Source organism: Papilio polytes, unplaced genomic scaffold, assembly GCF_000836215.1.
Source record: "Papilio polytes unplaced genomic scaffold, Ppol_1.0 DF824158.1, whole genome shotgun sequence".
Classification (NCBI taxonomy): domain Eukaryota; kingdom Metazoa; phylum Arthropoda; class Insecta; order Lepidoptera; family Papilionidae; genus Papilio; species Papilio polytes.
The window spans coordinates 3,299,531-3,310,097 of NW_013525046.1; the positions used below are offsets into that span (position 1 = coordinate 3,299,531).

The 10,567-nt window shown below is 35.0% G+C and overlaps 1 protein-coding gene across 6 annotated transcripts in view; it reads left to right on the forward strand.

The window, feature by feature from the left end:
- LOC106111586 (heterogeneous nuclear ribonucleoprotein 27C) overlaps window positions 1-10,567 on the forward strand; it is a 26,378-nt gene that overhangs the window by 1,483 nt on the left and 14,328 nt on the right. For all 6 annotated transcript variants that reach the window (XM_013293710.1, XM_013293712.1, XM_013293713.1 and 3 more), the window contains exons 2-6: window positions 1,198-1,401; window positions 5,920-6,110; window positions 7,598-7,680; window positions 8,235-8,458; window positions 8,679-8,878. In XM_013293710.1, coding sequence (XP_013149164.1) covers window positions 1,198-1,401; window positions 5,920-6,110; window positions 7,598-7,680; window positions 8,235-8,458; window positions 8,679-8,878 — 902 coding nt within the window. The remainder of the gene's footprint in view (window positions 1-1,197; window positions 1,402-5,919; window positions 6,111-7,597; window positions 7,681-8,234; window positions 8,459-8,678; window positions 8,879-10,567) is intronic.

Sequence of the window (10,567 nt, forward strand, 5' to 3'; positions counted from 1 at the left end):
TGTGCCAGTGAGTTCACAGTCCATGTCTTGTCTGTGCTACTGTCAAACTGTATTAGCCAAGTGTGTACCAAGCATAAAGCAATAAGTAGTATTTTTTTATTTATTTTATTTAATTTATTTCAACGAAAACATTTTTACATAGTGGTGTTAACACAACTTGGTGCCATTAAACATACAATGTTTATATTGGCACTGCACAGTTCACATTTATATTAAAAGTTAGTTATAGGATACAATATAAAGTTTAAATAATAATAAGTAAGACAGATAAAGTTGTTTGTTTCTCATATACAATGATTTCACATCTATTTCTTTGACATTGGGCTTGTTTACACATTTTTATATAGTAATTTATTAGCCAATTAAATTGTTAGGGTTTTTGTTGGGTTTTCCCTATATTAGTACATTCACATTACAAGTCTTGTAATAATAAGTTACAAGTTTTATGTAAGAGATAATGAATAAAAAAGTTATAAACATGTATTTGAAGGAATATAATTAATACAAACATTGCTGGAACAGTTTTACCCATCACTATCATCTTGCATCATTTGTATGTTTATATTTAAATTTGTGATATAAACGAAATTTATATGCTAAAGATTGGGTTCACTTAACTTAAGAATTTCATCTCAATTCTAACAAAGATAGCTGAAATCTTCTATTTCCTATAGTTTCTTCAGTAATTTTTTTGTCTGAATTGAAAATCATCAGTATATACAGAGAAGTGTTAGAAAATTTTTACATGAATATATTGTTATCTTTAGTAGGAAGTGAAAGTACCCAATTTGACTTTGATTCATGCAAGTAATCTCTATTTCATTAAATTCATTTTTTTTGTTTTTTTTTTTACTAATATGCTGATTACTGATTTTTTTCTTTCACTTTATCTTTTTTGTTTAATTCATTGTAAAGGTTTCTTTAAAGAACTAACTGAATCAATGACAATTATTTACATAACAGTATTTCGTCAATTTTAGAACTTACAATGTTTTTACCATTACTGGAACACTCCTATAAAAACATCATTTTAGAAAAGTGTCATAGTTATTCGACACAAAACTGAACTTTATTCATTCCTTTGTTTCTTAATTCTTTTCAACACCCATAATAGCAGTTCATATTTATTTATTTATTGAAATAACTGCAATTAAATGTATATAAATGTTAATTCTAAAAAATATGTTTCTTCGACAGAAAACTGTTTGTCGGTGGTCTGTCGTGGGAAACTTCACAGGAGAATCTGCAGCGCTACTTCTCGCGTTATGGCGACGTGATCGATTGCGTTGTGATGAAGAACAGCGAGTCTGGCCGCTCGAGGGGCTTTGGATTTGTCACATTTGCTGAACCCAGCCTTGTTAATGTAGTGCTCCAGAATGGACCACATCAACTCGATGGCAGGTTAGTTGTAAATGATTTGCCAAATAACTTATGGTCTCAAGGAGGAATTGTTAAGTTATCACACTTATTAAATGTCTTTATACATATATTTTTAATATAAAATAACTTCAAACCACTGTTGCACTTGGAAGCATAACATTGATAACCTCTAACCTCTTTTGGTCAATCACCATATAATTACCAATCTGGGTTTTAATAAATCCCCACATAGATGGCGCTGTTGTCTATCAGATTGGATGGTGTTCAACTTTTTGGTGAAAAATTTTCTTCATTCATAAAACTTATGTATAAAATTAGTTGTGTTTTGATTCTTGTGCAAAGGAATAAAAAAGCTTTTCTATTGTGGATGAGATAGTAGATATACAGTGAACTGAAATATTTGTGTGGGCGATATACGCAAGAGGCGAGTACTAGGAAGTACTGATTCATCTGGTAGGTATTTTACAAATTTCAATAGTTTAATTGAAGAACGATTTTTTACGAATGAATAGTAGTAGTGTACACTAATGTTATGAAGAGGAAAGATTTGAATTTTTGTATGCTTTGAAATAACTCAAAAATTACTTGGGCCGATTTCAATAATTCTTACACCGTTAAAAATGTAATTTATCTGTGAGTAACATAGGCTATATCTGTTATTATTTCTTAATTTCACGGGGACGAAGTTGCAAGCAATAGCTATTTATTAAAAAAAAAACAAAAAAACTTTATCGTAAAATGAATTAAAAAAGAAGATACAAAGTATAATGAAGGCCTAAAAGTGACGTTGTAGTGATAGCGAGTGAGGTTATCTAGCGAAAAACCATGCGTACATTGTAATAACATTCCAAGGTTGTGCGGGCGATCCCTTCACCGCGCGGTCGAATCCACGCCGCTATCTCTTGCAGCTACTGACTGACACGTGCCACGGTTGATTATAATCACGACTCCAGGAACTATCGCTATCGAGTATGAAAAGCGCGCGCTTTTTTAACCTTCTAAGAATATAATTCACAGCATATGTCCCGTATTCATGAGGTTCCCAAACTTTAATGTGACCCAATTAAAAATAAGAGCCGGAGGGCTTCAATTTCGTACAAAAATGAACTCTTTAGGAGTAGATGTTACAACAAGGTCCCCACTAAAACTTGAGTAAAAAATGTTTTGTAGAATTTCGTTGTAATTTTCAAAATTAACGATTACTATTCTAGAAATTGCGTTTATTACGTAATTAAATTGTATATAAACAATTATAAACAAGATAGTAATGGTTTTCTTGTAGTTATGAGGTAGAATGTCAATTAGGTAAAATCACGATATCCGATTGTGACCAAAGTTATTCTCCTAAAAGTGTAATTAATATAATTTTTTATATAGTTTCGGGTTAAGAATTTTACTATTTAATTATCATTGAATGGGACGTTCAGTATAGACCATTTTTATCTACAGTTTTAATGATTTCGTACATTACACGTCGAAAATGAATATGAAAGAAGGTCGAGAAACTCTGTACAACGGGGCACGACTGATATATTCTAAACGAGTAGATAAGAAATCGATACTCGCTGTACACTCGGGGGACTATTGCGTGTGTAGAGATTTTAAAAGTAGTATTATCCACCATATTTGGTAATCTTAAAACAGGGTTCTTTATCTGTTATTGCAATTTTATTATTCACTATGAATAGACCTCTAATAGTGGTAAAGATTTCTAGGATATGGTAATTTCCACTTAATTACAATGTAATTTTGTATTGGCGGTGCCTTATTTTATGAATTCCTGAACGGATAATGCGTTGCTATGAATTGGTTGAGGGCAGGGCAGTTATGCGAAGTTTGCATTAAGGTCACGCGCCTCGTTAGGTGTAAATCGACGTGTACTTAAGAATAGACTGAGAAAAGTAAGGACTCTATCTAATAACTTCATAGTTTAATATGAGGGCGTAAAGTCCAACATGACTGATCAAATAGAATGAACAATTGTAAAATACATTATAAGTTCTTTAAATAAACTCATATCTTACTAATATTATAAATTTGAAAGATTAGACGTATGTTTGTAGCTTACACTGCTGAAAGGATCTCGATTAAATTAGGCATAGATGTAGAGCATAGTCTGTAAGAACACATAGGCTATTTAAATTTTGTTTTTTAATTCCCCGCGGACGAATTCGCGAGTGAAAGTTTAAAAAGAAAAAAATTAAAGTTATTTAATCTCTATTACAAGCAATTTTTATATTGTAAGCCGTGAATAATAAATGCAAACAGCCGTCCCGTCTGACAATGAACACAAAAACAATTGTCGTTGGTAACAATAGGGCTGTGCAGAGCTGGAGGCTGCAACGGACATGTGCACTTGCATCTAACTTGTCACAGTAACCGCTGGGATTGTTTTATTATCAAAACTTCTCAGTTTATTTCAGATTAGCTTTCCCCCGCGACGTTGTCTGCGTGGAATTAAAAAAAATAGCTTATGCTACTCAATGGAAATGCAGCTTTATAATGGCAAAATTTTCCTCGCTATAATATAAGTGAATACTTATAATTATTTGTATCAATTGAGGTAATATTAAAATTGTAATAAAAAAAATGGATTACGTTGAGATGTTTCTGAAAGGTAATGTAGTGGATTTTTGTAATTATGTGAACGAGCAGCAAATATTAATGTAATTGACTATGGATTGATAATCCATTAGACGAATCCGTAATGGATTATATTGTACTATCCTCGTGGCGTTCAATTACCAAGAACAATATCCCGGCCTTCCTGGGATATCATAAAACGCAATCAATAGAAATTTTCAAGGAAGAGCGCAGGCGTATCGTACACTTCCAGCTAACCCATCCTTTTTTACTCCAAAAATTCTTTAGTTCTTTATCACCCAAAAAATAGGTTTTTTGATATATTTTATACAGAACTTTTTTAATTTATCGAGACTGCAATGTACGGAAATGTTGCAAATTTGGAGTGCGATATTGTAAAGATTTGTTATACATTTTTAATCTGGAATAATACTGAGAGAAGTTAAATAGAAATATATTATACAAGTTTTATGTTTGTTAATGTTGGTAGAGAAAAATACCTGTGCAGTTGCATTGTTATTGCACTTCCGTACATTATTATGTTTTTTATAGATAAATAAGATAACTTTAGGAAGCATTATCAAGGTATAATTTAATTCCCATCTTGAAAACGGCTTGCCTGATAGTTTAGAAGACCTTTGTATTGTGCTAATATTGCTTTCCATTTATAGTAGACCACGTTTGTAACTATACCACCAGGGCAATGCCCCTCACGATTATAGTTATAAAAAAGTCGTTAGTACGCGCCGTCCGGTTTAGTTTTGTCCTCTACATTAGGAGGCCGACCTCAGTTGTTTGTGAATACATCAATAATTTTGCCATATGTTACATCAAAAAAAAATAACTTTATGGATTGGTTAAGGAAATATGTCTCAAATTTTACATATGCAAGAGTTCTAACGATGATTAAGGTATCCTTGAAAAGGAACGTGTCATTATAATTATATTAACAATAGTAGTGGCCGCAAAGTCCCGGTTTCGATAAGAATCCGGTCTATTCTGACCGGAGTTCAATGGTTGGGGCCGACCGACCGGCAAACGTCACTCCGATGACACCTTCTATGAACGCTTCGATGACTTTGTGGCATTTCTGATACATGCATAAATCTCCGTTATATTTTATTAGTCTGCGTTAAACAATGTTACATTATTAGATCTCCGTAATAAATTTTATTAGATTAAAGCTAAACCTTTATCAAACGCCCACGTTCACGTCCGCACAATCAACCTGCGAAGCCAACATCGACCTACGCAAAATATGCCACAATTGTCGATTCAAGGAATTGAAACAGGTTAATCAGAGAAACGGTTACTGTTTTAATTAATTTGAAATCTGTGATATACAAAATTCACATTTTTAACTTAATCCTACAGGAAAACTTTTGATTCATTATCTTCAGGAAGTTGTTTTTCTGATACAATGAATCATTGTGACAACGTTTAGTAGTATTGTTATAAGTAAAAATCCGCATTTGTAATTTAATCATGCAATAGAATGACGTTGGCTTCCCATATACACCCTAACTTGCATCCCTCCATTTTGTTTTAACTTTCCCCTATGCGACCGACCCTATGCACGTGTTCCAACACTTAGCAGTAACACGCGTTCCTAGTTTATTGGGTAATTAAAACATTGGTATGGCAATATATTGGGAATTTATGTTGTTCGTAGTTATACTGAGCCACTGATCGTTGAATACGAATGAAGAAAACATTGTATCGATTTCATCGTAGCACGTTATTTGGGTGTATGGATGTTTTTTTTACTGCATAGTTTTCTATCCAGCCTGTTAAAATTATTAACTTTTGCGATATATGAGCTACAGTTTTTTTAATTACATGCCGAAGAATTTGTGGGCGATTACTAGTAGTTGAAAGTCATTATAGGGGATTCTAGACTACTTTTTCATGTTGGATGTAATGTAGAAAGAAAATGTAATATCCTTTTTTCCATAGAACCATCGACCCGAAGCCGTGCAACCCGCGCACGCTGCAGAAGCCCAAGCGTGGCGGAGGCTATCCCAAGGTGTTCCTGGGCGGTCTGCCCTCCAACATCACCGAGACCGACCTGCGCATGTTCTTTGGCCGCTACGGCAAGGTCATGGAGGTGGTCATCATGTACGACCAGGAGAAGAAGAAGTCCAGAGGTAAGTTATCTCGCATACTACCCACAAATATAACTTAACATTGTTGTCTAACCTCACACAACATAGCTTATCTAGATTCGACAAGAAAATCGATTGAATCATTAAGAGATCGATGTTTCAATTGCCAAATCGATTAACTTGATGTAATGTTGTGAAGAAAAAAAAACAAGTTTCATGGAAATTAACCATCTAAAAAAAGAAGACATATTAAGAAATAGCAACTCAACATAGATTTTTAAATGGGTTTGGCGTATAAGTAAATTTGGCTATTGGAGCATCTGATTATCATCTAGATTTTATACAGTTTTCATTAACTATAAACACTCAAAACTGTATATAACATGTTATATTTTAGAAGATTTGTTGGCTTAGTATGCCTTTAATTTAGCTTAGCAAAATTTTTTATTATTCTTTACTTGTACCATTTAGGCTTTGTCTAATTAATTAATATTTTTCGCTTTCTCTATGATTTTAATAAAGTTAGTTTAGTTTAAAAAACCTCAACAGCTTCATATAAATTGAAGTTCATCAGCTAATTGTTCGAGAAATTATTGGAACTATCAGTAAATTGTAAAATGAAGATGATTTTGTTAAACAAATTATCTCTTTTTCACCAAGGCAAACGAAGCCAAGGTATGTAATAGTTTTGTACAAACTGTATAAACTGAATGGACTGTTGTAGATGTATATTTATTATAAGTATATAAAAAAATGATACATTTGAATATCATATTTATAAAAATCTGTGCTTAATAAATACATGTCTTCCTGCATATAATAAATGCATATTTATGTACACAATGAAAACCTAAATTCTAAAACAACTTATTCTACAATTGATGTTGAACCAATGTGGCTTTTGTCGCCTAGTGAATCTATCACGGTTTACATTGCTCAAACATTTACACGAAAATATACGAGAAAAGGATTTTGTGTGAGTGTTTTGGCAGTACACACTGTTGCCTTGATTCTTCAAACTTTACAGCATGTATCCTAATTGCATTGTGTAACTAGATACGAAACTTTTCAGTGGTGGCTTTCGGCTGGTCAATGTTGTTTAATTTACGTTACTATAATTTCAATCCAACTCTAATGAATGTGAATTAGATGGATGGATGTTAGAAGGTTAAATGGATCTCCATGAAAGTTAGCATCGAATACATAGGTTATTAATTGTTTTTCTTAATTTTGCGCATATGGGTTAATGCTCAAACGATCACTCCTTTTAAAATCGTGGGGAAAGTCTGAATTTAGCAGCAATGTTACAAATTAAGGTTAAAAATACTTAGGTTAAAACTAGTCTAAATTATTATGTTATACTAAACATTTAACTGATTTCTTAAATTAAAAGATAGATAGTTAAGTCCACTGATGTTTGGTTATTTTTGCTAATAGAAGAAGCAATGACGAAAGGAAAAATGACATTTCTTGAAAAATCTAATCTAGGCTAAAGGATGGCTAAGGTAAAGATCTTTTATGTTTTTTAGGTTTCGGCTTCTTGTCGTTCGAGGACGAGGTGTCAGTGGAGAGAGTGACTCAGGAGCACTTCATCAACCTTAACGGCAAACAGGTAATTACAATATTATAGCCAAATGTTTCATCATCTCCCCTGCCTTATCCTACATCCGTAGGGTCGATGCAACGGGTTTTCATCCTTCAAATATCACTCGTCATCTTAGTCATCACTCCCTTCTTTATCACCTTTCACGCAACCCTTCGAAATGTAGACAAATGTTTAAACCTTTTTATTGCCTTAACCTATTCATATTTGTCCACATCCAGGCAGTGCCCTCAACTTTTTCTGTTGTCGGTACGTTCAGATGTTTGTGGTACAGTAACGCAGACCAGCATATACTCTTTAACTTTCTATAAGCTATAGAGCCTACAAAGTTTGCAACATTTTAACATTTACAAAATCTATACTAATATTATAAAGAAGAAAGATTTGTATTTAAATAACTCAAAAACTACTGGGCTGATTTAAAAAAATATTTCATCAATAAAAGCTACGTTGTCAGTAACACAGGCTAAATTTTTTAATTTCACGCGGGTTAAGTCGCGGGCAACAGCTGTGTATACAAACTTTGTTTCGAAACGCGATCATTATTTCTCGTATACTATTAGGTGGAAATCAAGCGCGCGGAGCCTCGCGACGGGTCCGGCAAGCTGGGCTCCGGGTCCGGCGGTATGGGCGGCGGCGCGATGGGCGGAGCGCCCGGGGACGCCCCCGCCGCAGGGCAGTGGGGCCCGCCGCAGGCCGCGCCCATCAACATGATTCAGGGCCACAACGGACAGATGGGAGGCCCACCCATCAATATGCCTATGGCCGGACCTAACATCATGCAAGGGTGAGTACTCAATCACACAGACTTAGTAATATCTGACTCGAAAGACCAAAGTAAGGTATCGTTTCATTATGATTAATTAGTGATCACTAGACAATATCAAATTAAGAAAAGTGCTTAATCCCTGAGCCAGCGACGCTTAAAGAATGAAATATAGAGATTACTAGTAGTAGTTTGTGTTAAGTACAGTGATAGCAGAGTATTGAAGTGTAATGTGGTGCAGGTACCAAGGGTGGGGCACGTCCCCGGGGCAGACGTCGTACGCGGGGTACGGCGCGGCGGGCGGCGGCGCGGGCCCCGGCAACTACCAGGGCTGGGGCGCGCCGCCCGCCCCGCAGGCGCCGCCGCACGCGCCCGCCTGGCCCGCCACCAACAACTACACGCAGCACGCGCAGCCGCCCGCGCAGGGATACGGCAGCTACGGTACGTGCACCGCCCCGCACACCACAACACTACAACAACACAATACGACAACAACACAACACAACAACACCAATACAACACACCAACACAACACAACATCAACAACACTAGCTAGTTTTTTGTGACTGACTTGTCACTGTTTGCCTTTAAGATACATATACAGCTTTACCGGACTTGATGTGGCCGAGCGCAGGTGCTTAGCCTAAACCTCGACACTAGCTAAAGCCTAGCTAGTTTAAAAGGTTATAAAAAATCCACAAGATGTTTTGCTGTACACTCGAGGACGCTGTCGGTGTTCCATCTTAAAAGAATAACAATTTAAAAGACGCGCAACAAAAACCAATACATCGCAGCTTATAAATGTATTTCTATGAAAAAAGGTAGTTTTTTGTTACGATCCCCTCACACTGCTATCTAATTAGTTATTTGTGATGGCGGAGTTTGTCTTGTTGCATTGAATAAGACAATTTGTCTTGAAATGGAACACCGCGGAGTTCAGCCACTGTACACATACTTGAAGCTTACGCTATGCATCCTATTTTCCATTTTTTTGTTTTCAACATTTTATTGTATATGTCCTTGAATAGTGTTCATACATCAGCTAAAGAATATATGTTGGACACCATTTCCCTTATCTTTTTATTAGCTGGTAACGCATCCGTAACTCTTGTAAGCTTATTTGCCGCTACATGACTAGAATTCGTAACAAACTACAAAGTGAAGAAACTTCTACGATTCAAGAACATCGTGACAGGAATAATAAATTTTTGTAACAAATTTTCTTTTTTCTGCCTACCCTACTTACAGGATAGGTTGTTGAATGCTGAATTTTTATCGATATGTTTGTGATCAAACTCACAAGGAAGATGGCTAAAATGCCAAAGCTGAGATCAACACTTTACAAAGTTGTATTTTCGTTTTGATATAAATTTTTTTTGAACTGTGTTGTTTATTATTGAAGAGTAACTAAGTATGTTTTAAGTTTGAATGTGAATAAATTTAACAAATTTGGTAACTACAAGAAACTTAAAGAAATAAACTACGTCATCTGCGAAATTGTGTTTAAAAAAATTTAAATTCAGAAAAATATGTGATAAAGATTTCTAGAATGGAATCTTTATTATACTAAAACTACGACGTACCACCATATTGGGATATATAAAGCTTGGAAGAGATTTAAACATAGTAAATAACGTGCAAGTTTTATGAATTCAATAAATTTAACGTGTTAACCGTGCTTACGCTTCTCGCAGCCTTGCAATATCAAATATTAAATGTTCCAATCATTGTATAATCAAATAAATCGTCAATTTATAAAACAAAAATCATACTACACAGTCGCCTGCACTCGCTTTCCCGCGATATTTATCCGTCGTTTCGATTTGAACCTTTTCATCGGCTAATTTTATTAGTGTTTTTCAACCTTTACGAGTCTTAAATTTACGCGATTCAATAAACACGACCGGACTCTCGGATGTACGACAAAAATTCACTCACCGATATGTAATTATTTTCTAATTCGTCGTAATATTAGTGAGGTTTTTTGCGACCCTCCGGAGGGTCATGACCCATAGGTTGAAAAACACTGGGTTATATTATATAATTTGCTTTCCCTGGCCAAATCCGTGTCCGCCAACAATAATACAAATAAGTATGCCTTTGGGCTATCTTATTTTAACACGCAAACCA